This window comes from Apus apus, chromosome 4 (assembly GCF_020740795.1).
Source record: "Apus apus isolate bApuApu2 chromosome 4, bApuApu2.pri.cur, whole genome shotgun sequence".
Taxonomy (NCBI): domain Eukaryota; kingdom Metazoa; phylum Chordata; class Aves; order Apodiformes; family Apodidae; genus Apus; species Apus apus.
In genome coordinates this window covers 15,085,045-15,104,050 of record NC_067285.1, presented here as the reverse complement: position 1 = coordinate 15,104,050, position 19,006 = coordinate 15,085,045, and the positions used below count along the sequence as shown (strand labels likewise).

Genomic DNA, 19,006 nt, shown 5'->3' with positions numbered 1-19,006 from the left:
GATTTGTAGTCTAGAGTCACAGCCCAAAATCTGCCCTATTAGTGGTTATGATAGCCCCAGGGACTGCCTCGTTTATTTGCACTACGATCAAAGGGAGCTGTAGCCACAGAAAGGCAGGCAGGCCCTGGTTTCTCCACCTCCACTGCCAGAGTAGCGTTCATACTTGAGTATAGCTGTTCCACTCAATTTGGACACCCTGCCCATCTGTGTCTTTATTACCTGTGTCACCAACTTCCCCCAAACATTCGCCAGGTTTAAAGGTAAACCAAGGCTCATTTAGTATGCCTTAAAGTCAAACTTTAGTTGGAAGGCTAGAAACAGTTACAAAAAAAAAAAAAATTATAAAATTCGGTTTTGTATTAAACTGAATTTCATTCCATAGTGCTACAGCATTGTTCAGGTTTCCCTGGCAAGTACAAAAACTAAGATTCCCCCCTGCCATGGGACCATGTTGTCCCTGCCTGACAGATACATTTTCCCATCTGTACTGGAATAAATTAATGCAGCTCCAGACCCTTGTGTGCACAGCAGGCAGGGTGTGGTAGCAAGATTAACAGCTCCTTCAAGTCCAGATCCTCTCTCCCTGGCAGGCAGAGAAACCACCCTCTCCACTTCCCAGCTGCAGACAGACAAATTCTTGGGCAGCCTTGGAGACACCAGAGCCTGCGTGGTGAGTGCCAGCTGGAGGGAGATGCCCATGCACACACCTGTATGCTGCTCTGCTCCCCTACAGCACGGTGGTCTCTGTATTCGTGATGCCAGCATCCTTTGCCATTGCGGAGAAGATACCCTGCTTCTTCAGCAGCTCCTCTGGACTGTCATACTCCACAATCCTCCCGGCCTGCAGGACCATCACCCTGGCAGCAGGGAAGGAGAAGGCCTGAGTTTGCTTCCAAGCCGATACCACTGCTGGCACCAGCACTACAGCCCCGTGGACCCTCACTCCTAGAGCCACACTATGCAGTTCACCTCTCAGCACACAGGTGAGGGCAGAGCTCTCCCCCATATACTGGTGGGGTGGCACACAAAGTTTGAACAATTCATCTATGGCCGGTTGCTGTAAGCAAGGATCCCAAAAAATGTTTCTTCCCACTACCACATGGTCATCCTTCCCACCCCTCTATTCTACTCTCCTGAAAACTCCCAGGCACTGCACCTGCCCCTCTGGGTGCATCCTTGCCTCTGCTGCTGGCCACCTCTCGCCCCATCCTAGCAGCCTAGAGCCCCACTCCCCTTGCCCCACGGTACCTGTTGCTGTCCATGATGGTGTGGAGGCGGTGGGCGATGGTAAGGACAGTGCAGTCCGCAAACTCGCTCCGAATTGTTGTCTGGATTAAGTGATCAGTCTCCAGATCTACAGCTGCTGTTGCTTCGTCGAGGATGAGGATCTTGGCTTTGCGGAGAAGGGCCCGGGCCAGGCACACGAGCTGCCGCTGCCCAACACTGGGATGAGGTGGAGAACAGCAGTTACTATGCAGACAGCAGCATGTCTTCTGCAAGCCTACTACCACACACTGCACTGAGCCCAGCACTATGCCCACCCAGCCCTTCCTGGCCTTGCCCCAGCTGATCATCTGACACCCGGAGCACCACACCCCTCAGCATCTTGCTCTCTCAGTCATCATGGAAGGGTTCATTCACACTGCCTCCCTTACAGCCATGACTCCTGGACCTCTTTCTCCCACCTCCACTCCCAGAAGCTTCTGTGCCCTGAGCAGCCACTCTGCTAGAGGCTGCTGTTCCAGGCTGTTCCCTGGGACCAGGGGAAGGGAGGGTAGCTCGGTCTGCCTCCACTCACTCACCTCAGGTTCTCCCCTCCCTCGCTCACAAGATGCAGCAGCCCCTCGGGAAGGGCTTGCACGTATGTCTTCAGGTGGGCCAGCTCGAGAGCCTTCCATATCTCCTCGTCTGTGTAATGGTCAAAGGGGTCCAGGTTCATCCGCAGGGTTCCAGTGAAGAGCACAGGGTCCTGTGAGGGACAGCACAGTACTCAGCCACACCATGGCTGTTCAGCAGATGTGATGGCTCCAGGCCCCCAAGTTTGGCTACATCCTGCCTACCCGCTGGTGGCAGCTGGGCAGGTGAGGTGCCAATGGCATGGTCACAGGCCCTTGGGCTCCCTGCAGCACCCATGGGTGCTCTAAGGGTGATGTGTAGCCCAGGGAAAAGAGCCTGCAGAGCCCAGGCAGCAGTGGGACATGAAAAGGTGGGGATCAGCTCACCTGGGGGATGATAGTGAGGCTCTTGCGCAGGTCATGGAGGCCGATTGTCGCTATATCCACCTCATCAATGAGGATCCTCCCTCCAGCAGCCTCCAGCACCCGGAAGAGGCAGTTGGTGAGGGAGGATTTTCCAGCCCCAGTCCGGCCCACAACCCCAACCTGTGGAAGCAGCTATTTAGACCAGCCAACAGGGTTGAAGAAAACAGGGCAAATGCTCTCCATCTTGGTCTGGTGGGCCTTCCTGCCCTGCATCTGTAATCACCATTTCCCAGACTGTCTCCCTTGGTCACTACCCCACAGCTCAAGTCCCCAGGAGCCACATCCCATCACCATTCCCCCCCAGCCCCTAGACCAAAGCTAAGAGGACAGAAACAACTTTTAACACTGTATCCCTACAGAAAGGGTGTAGTATGATCTGAGGCAGAGAGGTCCTCACCTTCTCAGTGCTCCAAATATTGCAGGTGATCCCCTGAAGTACCAACTCCAGTTCAGGTCGGTAACGAACTTTGTAGTCCACAAATTTGATCTCACCTTTGCTGGGCCAGCCATGGGGTGGACGCTTTTCTGTCACCCATGGAGCCTGGGGGCACAGGAGCATTAGGGGGTTGCACCTTGTGATGCTGGCTAGCACCAAGCTGTCCAGCAGGTGTTTGCCTGGACCCTGGTCTGCTCACCTCATTCTTCACCTTCGTGTACTCATGTACCCGCTCCAGTGCCACAATGTTCGTCTCCAGCTCTGAAGACGTCCGCACCAGCCAGTTCAGTGTCTGGGTTACCTGTGTGGCAGAGCCCAGAGGATGCAGAGCTCAGTGGCACCCAGGAATTACCACCTCCCACCTCAGCTCAGGGACGCATGGGCATGAGCACCCCTGGCCTAGCCTTTAAGTCTCTACTCTCATGCTCCTCCCCACTGCAGCACTTATTCCCCTCACACTAGGATGTATGCTGCCCTGGCTCCACAGCAGCTCCCCAGGTGACGGGACACCCCAGCTAATCCCCTCTTCATGGATCAGAGCTGGAGGCAGGGCAGCATCCTGCAGTCAGCCCAGAGCTCCAGGAACAGCCCTGCCCTGGAATAAGAAAGAGCTTTCATTAACTCACGTTGAGGGCAGAGGAGACAGAAAGACCAACGATGCCGCCCTCCAAAGTGCCCTTTGAAATCACAGCTAGAAGCGCAGAGAAGAAGATGATGAGGCTCCCAACAAACTCCAAACGGATGGCCAGCCACCTGCACCAGAAGAGGACAGCTGAGGGGCAGTGGGAGAGGCAACCGCCTGCGCCCGACACAGGGTCCACCAGTGAGGCCAGCACCCCACCAGCATCCCTGCACACCTAGTCCTGTGCCCAGCTCTGTACACATGGTACCTGCACAGCACGTGACTTGTAGCCAATTCTGAGAGCAGGTTCATTTTACCTGTCTCACACCCTGTGTCTCACACAACCCCCTGTGCTGTTAATGCCATGTATCTGAGGCACCCCAACTATACAAGCCTCGCACACCCTGAGTATCTACCCCGTAACACGTCAACACCAGATACTGTCCCCATCACACTCCCACCTGGCCTGGAGCATCAGCCACTTCCCAGAAACCACCAAGAGGATCTCAGCCCTTGGCAGCACAGTTCACCCTGCCTAGGCTCTGGGCACTTCTAAGGGGCCAAACACTGGCTTTCAAAATCACCCTAAAATGTCTCCTTCCCACAGATAGTGTCCCTTTCCCAAGCTCCCCCAGTTCCTACACAGATCCCCAGTCCCAAGATCAAGAGGTAGTATTGACGTATCTCAGGGCCTTTCCTCAGGACCCAGAAGCCCCTGGGTAGAAGTGCTACTGGCTGTGCTGTGGCATAAGGAATAAAACTCACCTATTTGAGACTATCCAGGAGTAAACACTTTTCTGATTGATGTCCATAGTGCTCTCATTTTGCTGCAGGAACCGTTCTTGGTGTCCATAGGCCCGGATCACGGAAAGACCTGACACTGTCTCACCAAAGTGAGAGTAGATGGGAGACCTAGTTACTGAGTCCAGACGCCGTAGCTGGCGTGATGTGGAGATATAGAAGCGCTGAAATGAGGGACACAGCTTGGTTACCAACACAAAGCCCGGCAGTGACAAAGGTACTGCTCTAAGCAGGGCAGAAGCTTCTCTTAAGCCCCAGTCACTCACCAGCACAAAATAGTAGAAGATGCTCAAGGGAATGATAACAAGAACGAAGAATGGAGTGGCCAGGGAGATCATGAGCAATGTGCTAATGAGGGCCATGAAACAGTTGAGCCAGCTGCGGAAGGACATGGGAATGGTCTCATCTATCGTGAAGATATCCTGGAGCATACAAAGAAGTGGGGAGAGGCAGTCAGTGACCCCAGGGAAAGGGAGAATCCCAAAGGCTCCACTCATACAGGGTTCCTACACATTTGTGTGTTAACAAAGTGCCAGACACTTGCAAAAATATTGGATCACACTGAATCAGTGTCAGGGTCACAATACCATTTAAGGCCACAGCTCTTAGCTTGGGAACAACTGATTTAACAGAGAAGCATTCTGTAATATTCTCCTGTAGCACAGACCAGCTTTGGGAGCTGCATCTTCAACTGGACCTAGGATGCAGGGGCAGGAATTGAGGCAGAAAGAGGGACAAGTCTAACTCCAGGTCCGTGCAGGTGCACCCAGGTTTCCAGCTGGTCATCATCCCTCTCCTAGCTGTGCACCACATAGTCCTTCATCTCAGAATAAACTCAATAGCCCCACAGGCTTGATTTCAAGAGAGATTTTTATTCGCAAAAATAAAGAGATGTCACCAAAGGAAGAACTGAAGTTGCTGCACACTTGAAACTGCCTGTATTCTCCTTCCTTTCTTGTTTCCTCTTTGTTTTACAAGTCTCATTTACACAGCAAAGACTGTATCTTTTACTGATGGTCCATAACCACAAGTCCTTACTGAACATGCGTTCTAGACTCCTGCCTATCTTGGTAAACTCCTCTGGACCCCTTTCAGTTTCTCCACATCCCTCTTGACAGGTATGGCCTCCCTAGCACTGGGCTGAGAAGATAATAATTTGCTGTGACCTGCTGGCCACTCTCCTCCTAGAATAGCCCAGGGTTTGGTTTGCCTTACAGTCAGCCTTACATCCACCATGCCCTTCTAGTCCCTTCCAAGCCCTGATCAGGCCTTATCTGTGCAGTGCTGAACAGCAACAGGGTTATGCCACCACCCAATGCCCTCCAGTCCCGCTGGAACAAACGCCTTCGTGTTGGTACTGTTCTCTTACCTTGGCAAACCTATTCACAATGCGGCCAGTTGGGGTCGTGTCAAAAAAGCTCATGGGCGCACGCAGGATGTTGCTGAGCAGTTGCTGATGCGTAACCCGAGAAGCCCGCATGGCACCACGAGCAGACAGGAGGATTGCAAAGAGCAGGAAGAGAGCTGCAAGGAGAGCACAAGGTGGTCATCACCAGCTCATGTGTGACACTGACCCCAGGCACCCTTTTGCTCAAGGGATGTATCAAACATCTCCAAGCCAGCAGCTCTGCAGCGAACCAGTGTGATAGATCCTGCATCCCACCTTCTTGGGAAGCCCCAGAAACTGCGTTCCACCACAGGGGAAGAATGTTAACCCTTTTGGAAAGCCTTAGGCCCTAGCACTATCTCCAGCTGATTAAGGACAGTGATCTTTGACCTAAGGAGGCAACACAGACCTCTCGGGACAATTTGTGCTGGCTTCAGGCTGATATCGGTGCCCAATTCAGCAAGAAACAGAGGGAAGGCAGCAGCAGGCCAACGAACACAATGCTGGGTCCCCTGCTCCTTGCTGCACTGCTGGCTGCATGCTTTGCAAGCCACATTCCTTCTGGATCACTCAGCCGAGGTGAGCAAGATCCCCCATGCTCCCACACTCACCTTGTGATATCCCCAGTGCTCCAAAGACACCAATCCGCAGGTCTCGCAGCTCCACAGGGTAGGTCTGGTTCAGGTAGTGCTGAGCATCATCCGTCCAGGCGCTGAGCCACAGGTTGGTCCCCACGACAGCAGCGTACTGTCCAACATAGCCCATGGCAATCCAGAAAGAGTAGCACAAGCCAACAGCACGCAGGTACCGCAGGTACATGGAGAACTTCACCTGTGGACCAATTCAGCCCATCACTGCTGCCCAGCAAACTGTGTCCAGTGACACCCAGCACAACCATGGGACTCCCGCCATGCTGCCCACAGTGCTCCTCTCCACCACCTTGCCCACCAGCCCCAGGCAGCTCTGTCTCCTTCGACGCTTCTTGACTGCAATGGTGCCACGGAACACAACACCAGCTTCTCTGAGCCACAGTCAAGGTCCCACTCCATCCATCCTCCTCACCTTGCCTGTTTCCACAGCTTCTTTCTCAATTAGTTTCTGGCCCTTCAGCTTCTTGGGGGGCTCATCCTGGGCCTTTTTCCAGGACTTGGTGCTTCTTTTACTAAGGCTGCAGGGAGGTAAGGGGCACTGTTAGTCACAGGGTGCTGGATGGGACCTTGTCTCCAGGGGTCCATCCCCATGCTGCATTGGCACTCCAGTGCTGGAGCCCTCTGAGAAATGTCTTAACTGGAGCAGCTTTGAATAAGTCCTGTGGAAGCTCTAGGCATTTGCAGCCATGAAATCATAGCCCTTGTCCCCAAAAGCAGAACTAGCCCATGGGAGAAGTTTCAGGGCAGACCACTGAGTAAGGCTGTGACACACTAATGTGAGTGAAGGCAAGGTCAGATGTTCCTGATCCAGCGCAGCTGCTGGTAGAAACAGGTAGGGAGGCTCCCAGCCCCTTTCAGCAGGGGCTCCCTCAGTGTACCCCCAGACCCCCAACTCCAAGGAAGCAGTCCAGGAGTCAGGGGAGAGAGCAGAGAGCTCAAGTCAAGTTCCCACCTGCGACTGAACTCCCTCTGGCGGACGCTGGCCTCTCGCTTCAGGGTCATGGTCACCACATCATCAGGGCCCTCCTCCACACAAGGCTCAACATCTTCATCACCCTGCTCTTCATCCCCAGCTAAAGCAACAGCTACAAGCACAGGGATGAGAGAAGGTAGGGTCAGGCACTGAGGAGGGAGCAGATCCCATGTACCACACCTCTGCACCCAGGCTGTGTCCTACCACCATACATCACACCTTCTCCAGCCCTGCTGCAAGCCCAGTACAGCAGTGGGAGGAAGAAATCCATTGTGCTGGAGGGAGAACTGACAGGGGATGCAGGGCTAGAGCCCTGCATGGAGGCAGTTCTTGCTGCTGACTTATCCCAGTACCACTGATGGGACCTCAAGCAGAGATTTGTGCTAGTTTAGTAGATGCAAGATCTGGTAGGTCATGTCACTCCAGTTCAGGATCATCCCTTTGAGCAGATAGAGATGGGTCCCATGGGGACAGACTGGGAATAGCCAGGTTCCAGCTGGACAAGTGGCCTGAGCCCAGGGAAGGTGAACATCCACCTGACCTGACACCACTCCCTCACAGAGCACTGAGGGACGTGATAAAGATGAAATGTTACCCAACAGCATGTTTGGAATAAACCAAAGGATCTTTCTAACCCCAGCATCACTAAGGAATGGAGCCTGTTGCCACATAGTATTATGGGACCCATAAACATACAGGAACTAAAAAAGGAAAGAGAAAAAGTAGTCAGGTCCTTCAGTTCAACACCATGCCTGGGTGCAAATCATAGGCAAAAAGTCCTTGTGCTGCTGATTGCTAGAAGTTGGGAAGGATTCACAGCAGCCATCACTGGGGCCTGGGCTGGATAGAGCCAGGTCAGACTGACAGCTCAGGTCTTGGGTATTTCAAAAGCACAAGACAGGCACAACCTCTATAACTGCTACAGCCCCATTGTGTTTCCAGTACCTGTGGTATTTTTCTCTGAAGCATCCTCCTCCTGTCTGCCATACAAGTTCAGGAACTGGGCAAAGGCCCCCTTGTTTGCAAGCAGTTTGCTGTAGGAGCCCTGCTCAGATACTTCTCCTGCCACCAGCACCACGATGTTATCCACCCGGGGCAGGAAACTGATACTGTGCGTCACCAAGATCCGCGTCTGCAACAAAGTGGTTGCAGGGTAGTGAGCATCAGAGCAACCCACACCCATCAGCCATGGTCCCACAGGATCTCCATTCCCTAGTTGGGGACATCTCTGCTTCTCAATGGCTTTCTACAAGGACACAGGGCACCTCTCTGGGGACCCACAAGGCCACTCCTGCCTGCTGCAGCCCCATGTGAAAGCCACAGAACCCTCTCTGTCCCAAGCAAGCAGCCTCAGCCTTCCCTAGATGGTCAACACTCTGTCAGTGCCACTCCTGCCTGGCTGGGTGGTGGGGAGGAGGGCACAGGTGCTCACCTTCTTTTGCAGCAGCCCTTCTGGCCCCAGCACATTCTCAAAGAGGTACTTGCCAACGTGAGCATCCACAGCAGACAATGGATCATCCAGGACATAGATGTCTGCATTGCTGTACACTGCCCGGGCCAGGCTGACTCGCTGCTTCTGGCCTCCACTCAGGTTAATGCCCTGGAAGGGAAGGCATCTCTGTGAGCCCTGGGCTGGCACAGGGCAACAGCTCTGTCCTCTGCTGCAGGTGCCATAGGAAACCCACAGTGCCCAGGGATGGTACCTTCTCTCCAATCTCTGTCTGGTCACCTGCAGGCAGCAGTTCCAGGTCTGGAAGTAGGGCACAGGCCTTAATGACCTTCTGATACCTGGCTTCATCCAGTTCTGACCCAAAAAGGATGTTGTCTTTCAGTGTGGCATTCTGGATCCAGGCCTGCTGAGGGACGTAGGCCAGTGAGCCCTGGAAAGAGAGACACAAGAACACTGTCATCACCTGCAGCTTGTTCCTTGCCCTGAACCACCACTCCAGGACCAGTCCTGCCCTGCTGACTCCCTGCTGAGCTCACATGCAGCCCCACAGCCCACCCCCACACCAGCCAGCTCCTCTCACGTGGATGTTGATGTGTCCCTTGATATTCTCCATCTCCCCGAGCATGGCTGACACCAGCGAAGATTTGCCTGAGCCCACAGCCCCCACCACAGCCACCAGGCTTCCGGGTGCGACGTCCAGGGTGACACTGCAAAGACACAAGCGCTGAGGAAGCAGCACTGCCAGGTCACCCACTGGCTCCTGCACAGGACCAGCATGGAGCTGTGTCTCTGGGGCACTCACATCTGCAAGCACTGTAAGGGGCAGCATCCATCCCCAGCCAACAGCACAGGGTTCCTCTCCCCACCCATCTGCCCCCAACATGGTGCACACACTCACTCTCTTATCGCAGCGTTGCCGTTCTGCTCCCAGGAGAATGTGGCCTCCGAGAAACTCACAGCACTGCCTGTCAGCAGAGAGACATCCCTCAGGGCTGGGCAAGCCCAGGGCTGGGCAAGCTGGGACCCACAGGGACTAACCTCAATTTTGCCCTACCTTCAACAGGGTTGTGGTGGATAGCTGAGGTGTCCAGGTCTTCTCCAGCCAGGTAGCGCTCCAGCCTCACAGTTGACACTTTGGTCTGCCATGGCAGAAAAAGGATGGCATGTAGGCATGGGGTGCAGCTGGGTGGGCTGGCAAGAGTCCCATAAGCAGAACACCCCATACACACATCTCCCCCTCCAAGCACCAGCCCCAGTCTCTGAGCCCAAACCCTGAGTCACATACGTGAGTCCTGTCCCACCCCACTGCCAGCAGAGTCCTGTGCACAGACGCCTGTGTGACCAAGACCCAGGTCCATCACACACCTAAGCCCCACGTGCTGGTTTGGGCAGAGGTATCATGGGATCCCCCTACACCCCCTGCCCAATGTGAGGGCTGACCTGCACCAGGGAGGAGAGGACCAAGGGTAGCATGGCCATGGGGAAGCGCAGCACATTGAAAAGGGAGATGGCAGTAAAGGCCTTCTGTGCATCCAGGATGTTGTTCTCATCCACCAGCACGAAGACAGCAAAGCTGGCCAAGGAGACCTAAGACAGAGAGCAGGGAAAACCATCATTAGAGTGGTTGTGTGCCCCTCATGCTCCCCTAAGGCCTCAGCAGTGACTTTCTGCTGGGGACCTTTTCCCCTCCTGCTTCCCTTCTCTTTGGGCCCTGTTTCACCACTCTGATGGGACCCCTTTCCAGCCACGGCTCTGCTGCCAGCAGCCAGGACTATACTTCACACATCCCCCTGGACAAAGCCCAACCCCAGCTCTGAGGAAGGTGCATCCCTCCCCAGACTGGTGCTCACCAGGACAGGGGAACACGTGAACACGAAGATGGAGATTGACTGCAAGTAACTGAAGTTCACCAAGTCCTTGAGCTCACGTTCCCGGATCTCACTGACTCGCTTCTCAAACGAAGGCTCCCAGGCAAAAAGTTTCAGGATCTGAGGGATGAGCAGGGTGAGTGGGCCTCATGGGAATGCCCGTCTTCACACTTAGCTTGCTGGAGGCCAGCACCTCTATCACCAGCTCCTGACTTTCTCAAAAACCTGCTTGTCCACCACATCTACCTGCCCCTGTCCTGCCTCATGGCTCAGAACACTTCACCACAGCATGCCCACTCCCTCGCCCTTGGCTTAGAGGTCACTGCCAGTTCATCTACCATGATGGTAGGCTGGTCACCTCCACTGCCATCCAGAAAACCCACAGAAAACCCACTCTTGGCTCCCAAGTCTTGATCCAAGTACCCAGAGCTCCTCCCCAGCCAACCTTTCAAAAGGTGAGGGAGCTAAAGGAATTGCAGAGACTGAGGCTTGGCTAGCCCAGACACAGAGGCCCCAAGCTAGACTATAACACTGGTGCTGTAGGGTGACACAGGTGTACTGCCTCCAGGTATAGTGCACCAAGAAGAGCAGTGCAGCAGTTGCCCAGGGGGTCTCCACTCCACTGTTCACCTTGATTCCATTGAGGATTTCACCCATTATCTTCAAGCGTTCATCCTTGTTCTTCATGTTCCTCACCTACAAACAGAAGAGCCAGAGGTCACCTAAACCAAACAGCACCTCATGTTTGGAAATGTATCTGGGAAGGGAAGGGTGGTCTCCAGATCCCAGAGAAGCCATCCTACAAAGCCAAACATTGGGTCCCTGGGGCTCTGGACAACCTGGGAAAAAAGAATACTCTATTGTCAGGTAGAAGCTAGAGCTTTGTTTTATGGTGGGCAATATCTCACTTTCAGTCCTCAAGACTGCACCCAGCCCTGATCAAGTTCAGCTGTGACAGTAGAACAGGTCTCACTTGCCTCCTGCTCATCTCAGCTGATCAACCCCCAGCTCAGTCTAGAGACTCCCCCAGCCAAAGCCTGATGAACTTCCAAGGCTGGGGAAGATCTCCAGCATAACAGGGACGGGTAGGAGAGTGTGGAAAATTAGTGAGGCCTCAGGAGTGCAAGGCCAGAGAGGATTTTGCATCCAGCACTGACCTGGATGTTTTTGGCCTTGGCAACCAGGAGTGCATTTAAGGGGATGAGCAGCACCATGACTGCTATGCCAGCCAGGACAGAGGGGCCCAGCTCTGCCCAGAGGAAAACAATGGACAGGATAATTTGCAGGGGGGATGACCACAGCTGGTGAATGAAGTTGGTCACATCCATGAACCTCTGGGCATCAGCTGACATCAGATTCACAGTCTCTCCCACTGTGGACTCCTTGCGGGTGGCACTGGACATGGTGAGTGCCTGGAGAGAGAAAGCACAGTCACTGCAAGCCAGCCTGCCAACAGCATGATGCAGAGCAGAGAATTAGCAGGCCAGGTTTAAACTGCTCCTGCTGCCCCTCTGTTGGCTCTGTCATCACTGTCTGCACACCAGGAGCCATGGAAGCCCATGCCTGTGCAAGAATCCCAGGGGCAGCTGCCCTAGGTGTTGCACTGCTCTGCAGAGAAACCTCTCTCATCCCTGGTAGCTGTCAAACACATAGCTGCAGCACCCAGGTCCCAGGCAGAACTAGCACCCAGTGTCCCCAGTGCCAGGTGGGTATTCCACAAGCCAAGCTCTCCCTGTGCCTTCCTAGGAAGTAAAGGGCATACACCGCAGGCACTACAAGTTGATGGGGCAGGCAATGGATGCTGGTATCCCCAGCCCAGCTTGGACGAAGCCAACAGGGGTGATGACAGGGCCATACCAACCTTCTTGTAGATGGCAGCAACGAGACAGGCACGCACGTTTATGCCAAGTAGGAAGCACAAGTTGAAGTACTGCTGCAGGCAGAGGGACTGGAGCAGCGCCGTCAGGAAGAGCAGGACAGTGTATAGGTAGCCTTGCCAGGCAAAGGACTCCTCATCTGACACAAAGGCAATCAGCAGCCTGGAGGGCAGAGTGGCCCATGAGACCCCCACTCTACTGAGACAGACTCAGGCAGGATGCTTCAAACCAAGTCAGGGAGAGCATCCTCATGAGAGCAGCAACGGAGACCCTGCCCAGACAGCTGGGTTGACACTCAGCAAGCTGGGGATCCCCACCCCTGGGACACTGTATTTCTTGTGCAGCAGCAGGTCATTTGTGTTAGATCATCCACAGAGACTGTGCAGCTCTGCAAGACAAACTGAGCAGGTCTTCCTGGGCTGAGCTGGACTGACTCACGAAGGGCCTCAAAGAAGAACCAGGACTATCTACAGGGTGGAAACTGGGTTGCATAACAAAGGATGTAGGGAGTAGGGAGCAAGATATCACCTGTAAGAGCTGGCAGCCAGCTCAGATTAATTCTTCATTAAACTGTAACCCAACACATTCTCACACCTTTGGTGAGGGCACAAAAAGACCCCACCATGTGGGGCTGGGAGAGGTCACATATGGAGATAGTGAGGTTTGATGCAGTGCACATAGGGAGGTGGTGGGGCTGGGTGCAAAGCCAGGATAGGGCAGGGACAGGAACAGAGAGAAAGGACTCACTTCAGCAGCTGGGGGCTGACAAACACAAGTGCATCCTGCACCACTTTGAAAGCCATCGCAAGCAGGAGGTTCTGCCAGAAGGTCTTGCATAGGGTTTTCACCAGCCAACCCCTGGGGAAATCCTTGGAAGGGCTGGATTCTTCTTTGTCCCCCTTCTTCTTCCTCTTTTCCCCCTTCTCCTCCTAGAGGGAAGCCCACACAGGAGCCGGTCATAAAGGCTCCTCACACCTGGATGGATGCTTCTAGGGCAGTGCCACAGCCCCCAGATCAGGTATCATGAATGAAGCCTCCTTTCATTTTCATGTTCCCTCTTACTTTTTCATACACCCCCAATATTAACTTCTCTCTTGTGCAGGTTTGCCAAAAATAGCTGTTGCAAACCCCAGATCAGTCTCAATCCTAGGAAGCCTGAACCTCAGAAGAATGAGAGTCCAGAGACAATCATAGAGTGATGCTCACTCTGACCTCGTTGCTAGGTGGTATCTGGGGTAGGGAAAGACAGAGCCAAAAGAGCTGCTTGTACTGAGGACAAGGGTTGTTACTGTCCTCTGTAGGGCAGAAGGATAGAGACTTTCTTGGTCTCTCAAAACAAGGAGATCTGCCGAGGACAGGGAAGACCTTGTCATAGAATCATAGAAACACAGATTCATTGAATGGTTTGGGCTGGAAGGGAACTTAAAGATCATCTAGTTCCAACTCCCCTACATGGATTGCTCCATTCTTGCCCATGGCCCTGAAGAATCAAAGAGAGCATAACCCCACAGTGGGGCTGCAGGGAGGTGAGGTGAACCTACTCCCCAGGGCTGGACCTGGATCTCTCAGTCCCATGGAAGGCCAGGACTGGGAAGGGATTTACCAGAACCAGGATGTCTTGGCTCCGGGCCTTGCTCAGATTGTTTCCATGGTCTGGGTCACCTTCCCAGCGTCTCTTCTTGCGTTTCCGTTTCTCCAGTTCTACTTGGGCCTTCTTCACTGCAGTCTTCATGTTCTTCTCAAAATCAGTGGAAATCGCCTGTGTCTTGTCTTTACTTTTCAGTTCCCAGATATCCTCTATCTCCAAGGGTTTGCGGTAGCCCTTGAAAACTATGCTGTGGGGCAGAGAAATTTCCTGCACTACACATTTTGGACAGTTCTCATTGCAAATGCAGAGCCTTCAAACCCATCCTGGCCCTGAGCTCAGGCTGCACAGACTGCACCAAATGTGGTGCCTCTCACAGCTACCTCCAAGCAGCCTGTGCTGCAGGCTCCCCCAGACAGGGCTGGCCTAGGCACCCCTGCATTTCTCCAGCCCAGCCTCCCCCAGAGCCCTGCTCACCTGGTGTACCATTCAAAGGTGATGGTGCTCAGGAAGGAGGCTGTCACCTCTGGGTTCTAGGGTACAAAGCAAAGTGGGTACCAAGAGATCATGGGTGCTGAGGGATGGTGTTGACAAGAGTTGACTCAGTGCTCACTGGCATTATTTAAGAAACCCCAGTTTCAAACTGTGCCAGCCCCAGAAACCCCATTTGTCAGCCAGAAGCAGCCTCCCTTGGATACACGTGCAGATGCCCCAGGCTGCAGGTTCCAGCTCTCACTGTGCCCCTTGCGGAAGCCCCCAGGTCTCCCCTCCCACGTGGGCCAGGTGTCCCTGCATGGAGCCCACCCTGCCCTGCACAACACCAGCTGGGATGTGGTACCCCAAGTCCACTCCTGCATGGATCTCACACCTTCTCTGTGATTTCCTTTGTTTCTGGGGCGATGTCTGAGAAGCCTGAGACAAGGAAGAGCAGCAGCTGGAGCCCATAGGAGATGAAGAAAAGGACAAACCGTGGCACGTCGGAGATTGGTGCCTGCAGGAATTGAGAGCCCAGGGTAACTGTTGGGTCTTGTCTCAAGGCCACGTGGCCCTCAGAGACCAGATCCATCAGCAGGACAATGAAGAAGGCTGGGCTCAACAAGGCAATGCAAAACCCTCTCTGGGTCCTGGCCCAGCTTCCCGTCTCTACCCCTCCCTGACCTCCTCTCATAAGTCCATAAAGGGAGAAATTGGTCCTGGAGAGCTTATGCCACTCCAAGAGACAGGATCCATTCAAAGAGCAATTCCTTGGTTTCCCAAGGTCCCTAGTGCAGCTGGGAGCTCAGTGATACCACTGAGAGCTTGTCAGAAGACGAAGTCTGAAGGGACTTTCTTTGGGGACAGAACAAGACCATGGGGAAGCGCAGAGCTTCCTGCAAATCCAACCTGTAGGGCTCTCCGGAGGAGTGACTGGAAAGGCAATACCCCACAGAGCAGGGACAGGATCAAGAAGCAGAAAAGTATCCCCGAGTCTCTGCGCAAGCAGAAGCGTCGTGTGTAATGGATCAACAGGACCAGGAGCTGCAGAAAGGAAAATCAGTCAGACATTCAGGCAGGGCTGCAGGACTAGGTCTAAGCCCTAAACGTGCCTTTGGAGTTTCCTGGGATGCCAGCACAAATTGTCTGCTGCAATTCCTTGCCTTGAAGACAGAGCTTCCAGTGCCTGAGCTCACTGCCAACCCTGCACAAGCTTCCAAGTTCATTGCGCAGGGCAAGGGTTTATTTCAGGAAAACACACAATCAGGCTCCTCACAGGAAAGCCAAGTATGAAGGCATGCTGACATTACAGTGGGGCACCACTTCTCCTTCAGCTGTTCTCACCCTTAATCCTCAGACATGCCCAGCTGTGGGGGGTCACAGCCTGTCTCCTGCGTATTGACTCCAGACCTGGAACTAAAGTCAGATCAGTCCCAGCAGCGCAGCCGCTCTGGGCAGTTACCTTGCCTTGTAATCTCACATGTACTCTACACGTGAAACTAAATGACATGAGAAAACACAAAGTATAGCAAACAAGGGTGGTTACTTTTGCTTTTACCTCTAGTTCCTGTGCCCTTTGGCTTTTTTAAGGCTGTTAAAATATCCCATGTCTCACACAAGATATCTGCAACTTCCACACACATATTCCACCAAGCTAATAGCCTCCATGTCCTCAGCTTTCTCATATGGCACTTCTCAACTCTTTGCACAGAACTGAGCAGCAACCCATGGGAAGCTGTGAGACATCCAAGCAGGAAGCCATGGTGTGATGTTCACACTGTGCAACCCAAACCACTGCTACTAAGGTTTCTGCCAGAAAGCTCAGCTATGCTCACAGGAATCGTAACTATCCCACTTTTAAGGATAAAATAAGAGAACACTGTACAAACACACACCTGCCCTCAACATATCACCCTTGCGCACCACCCACACATATTCAGGCCTAGTCCCTACCGATCTTCCAGGCTACGCTTCCCTCCTGGACACAGCTTCCAGCCTGTGTCTGAGCTATGGGAAGTTTTCTGCTGCTTGGACCCACAGTCTCACCCCGTCTCCATGGGAACACACAGCACATTCACCAGCTGATCCCTTACCCAGGTGGCAATGTACAGGCTGGGGTTTGTGTACTGGACAGCTGGCAGGGGGTCTTGCTCTGTGTCCTCAACAAATGCCAGGGCCAACTCCGCCACTGCTGTCAGCATCAGCAAGGTAGCCAGCACCTGCAGGGAGAAGGGAGCAGTGGGGAGGGCAGACCCAGCCCATCCTGGGCACTGGGAAGCACTGGGAGACATAGGTGAGCATAAAAGCACTGAATCCCATACACTGTTAAAACCTTTACAACCCAAACCTGGCCCTGGGGAGCTTTTTAGGATCCTGTGAAGGTGCAGCACCTACAACGGCAAGCAAGATGAGAAGCCCCAGTACACTCCTCAGCCCTCTCTCTCAGTGCATCCCAGCCCTGTTATCCCTCTGTCCCAGATACATCTCATCCTGGACTCACCTTTACATTTCTGTCCCAGATGGTGCCCCAGGCCATTGTTCCTTTTCTCCTACACATCTCATCTCTTCATCCCACACCTGACTCCAGCCCAGAGGCTTTCCACCACCCCTCCATCTCAGGCTGCTCCAGTCTGCCCTCTCTGTGCCATCTCAGCCCCACTCTACCTGTTTGATGATGTAGAGTTTGGTCACAGATGATTTCTTGGCTCTGGATTTGCACATAGGCAGGAGCTGCCATGGAGCCAAAATCCAGAAAAAGCCAAGAGGGACCCAGACCAGCACAGTCTGCTGGAAGCACACGGGCAGGTCGGCATCCGGACGAGCAAGGTAGGAGTCATTCTGGGGGCAACAAGGACAGACAGCCACGTCACTTGGGATGGCTCAACCTCACCTGGCTCCCACCAGAAGAGCCAGCAGTCCTAAAGCTCCTGCTCACCCAGCGTCACCCCATCACACTTCCCTCCTCAACACCAACCTTCCTGGCTGAGCCTTGCAGCGCTCACCCAAGGTCCCAGATTACATCCTCCTGGTACCCATCAAGCTGCCTGAACCTGACCTCCCCCGTAACAACCCTTTCTGGAGCCAAGCCAGCTGCAGCAGCTGGACTTTTTCTCCAAGAGGTGTCCTGTGTTCCCAACTGGACAGAACAGGGCTCGCTCAGGGAACTATTGTTTGCATTGTTGTCCCATGGATACCTCCCAGGCAGTGCATGGCGCTCAGTGCCATGGCAGCCCTGGATAAATAGGAGAACCTCAGCTGAGTGCTGGCAGCTGCATCCCGCTGGCTGAACACCCCGTGAGCCTTGTGCTCTACTGCTCTCCCCTGCCCCTGGGCATCCCACTTACCCAAAAGACAGAGCCACAGAACTCCTCCAGGGCTGCCGACATGGCTCAGGTGAGAGGAGACAGAGGCTCCGTCCCCTCACTGTGCCTGGCTGTGAGAGTCCTGGGTGGACACTTGGGACAAAAGTCCCCACACACGCTCAAGTGGTGTTGGGACAAAATCCCTAATGACACATAGTTAATTTTTAACTTAATGCTGTTGCATAACACCACAGACCAAGCAGTGACCAAAAGAGCTTTGGAAATGGCATGTGCTCTGCGGAAGGGAGAAGAGGAAAGACCAAAAGATGAAAGGGGACATGCAGGGAAGCTGGTGCCACAGTCACTGCAGGATGTCACAGCTACCGCTCAGAAACCACAGCCTTCACCAGCACAGAGACAAGCTTGCATGGACCCATCAAAGCCAATCTACTATGGTGCACCAGACCATCCCTGCCAGAACAAGCTGAATGCTGCCAAAAAGTCCAGCAGGTGCTAGTCTCAGGAGCCAGATGACAGTACCCTTTTTCTAATGTACCACCCAACAAGGAGGCCCAGGACACCAGCAGTGCTCCAGACCTGGAAACTTGCAGCATCTGGCAGCTGAGCCAACTACATGCTGCAGTCATCTTTCTGAGTCCCTGGGATCCAAGTTCCTTTTACCAACTTCTTCTGGCCTGCACAACCTGGAAATTTTCTCAGCTCTTCCTTTTACTTCTTCCTTTTCCATATCTCTGTGTTCTCTGCATGTTACAGCAGCCAGCTGACCATAAAAACTAAGAGATGCTGAATCTTCATTCTAAGGCAACCCTCACATCTGAGACAGCCAGAGGACCATTCCCAAGAAGAATGAATGCCACTAAATCATCACTCTGCTGCTTAGAAAGGTGGAGGTGGGCAGGTAGGGATGGTACTAGTCTAAGGCTGGAATTGAATTTACTTTACCACACGTGTTCTTGGGGAGGAGAAGTAAAAGGGGAGGTAGGGTGACTGCAAGGATTCTGCTACCTTGCTGTTCATTGAGTTAGCAAATAGCTCAGAAGTCAAGGGTAAGACAATGAGTAATTGCTCAGGAACCCTCAATAGCAGAGGAAGGTTCAATGTTCAACTCATTAGTTAATTATTATTGGCTTATCTGATTACATCCACTTGTCTTTGTAAATAAAGCCATCCCTAGTGCTGGGTCCTCCAGGCCAGAACCAACACACTGCTGAGAGTAGCAATCTGGTGCAATGGATAAGAAGTAAGTGAATGGAGCAGTCACACCCTCAGCTCTTCTCCATCCAGTGCTGACGTGACTCA

General features: G+C 53.4%; 1 protein-coding gene across 2 annotated transcripts; it reads right to left on the bottom strand.

Moving 5' to 3' along the window:
* Positions 1-176: 176 nt before the first annotated feature.
* On the bottom strand, positions 177-17,929 carry ABCC2 (ATP binding cassette subfamily C member 2). 2 transcript variants are annotated; one of them, XM_051617939.1, is made up of 32 exons: positions 17,729-17,929; positions 17,049-17,222; positions 16,478-16,603; positions 15,294-15,428; positions 14,779-14,901; positions 14,388-14,443; positions 13,929-14,160; positions 13,073-13,254; positions 12,310-12,487; positions 11,606-11,860; positions 11,079-11,144; positions 10,431-10,568; positions 10,021-10,167; positions 9,635-9,719; positions 9,479-9,545; positions 9,161-9,287; positions 8,834-9,010; positions 8,563-8,730; positions 8,076-8,262; positions 7,110-7,242; positions 6,570-6,675; positions 6,119-6,338; positions 5,490-5,644; positions 4,387-4,542; positions 4,085-4,284; positions 3,324-3,450; positions 2,897-2,998; positions 2,659-2,802; positions 2,223-2,381; positions 1,803-1,969; positions 1,249-1,443; positions 177-857 (listed from the first exon to the last, which is right to left on the bottom strand). In XM_051617939.1, the coding sequence occupies exons 1-32, from the start codon at positions 17,768-17,770 to the stop codon at positions 728-730; spliced, it is 4,659 nt and encodes a 1,552-aa protein (XP_051473899.1). In that variant the 5' UTR covers positions 17,771-17,929; the 3' UTR covers positions 177-727. The 2 variants fall into 2 exon arrangements, with proteins under 2 accessions (XP_051473899.1, XP_051473900.1); XM_051617940.1 differs by lacking the exon at positions 17,729-17,929 and having other exon boundaries at positions 16,885-17,140.
* Positions 17,930-19,006: the final 1,077 nt, after the last annotated feature.

Bases quoted from the DNA above. Each gene is read 5' to 3' on its own strand.
- ABCC2 (XM_051617939.1), bottom strand. From the start codon at position 17,770: ATGTCGGCAGCCCTGGAGGAGTTCTGTGGCTCTGTCTTTTGG. The intron at 11,861-12,309 runs GTTGGTATGGCC...TTCTCTCTCCAG, and splicing joins TTGCTGCCATCTACAAGAAG to GCACTCACCATGTCCAGTGC. The intron at 1,444-1,802 runs GTGAGTGAGTGG...ACCTCATCCCAG, and splicing joins GAGGGAGGGGAGAACCTGAG to TGTTGGGCAGCGGCAGCTCG.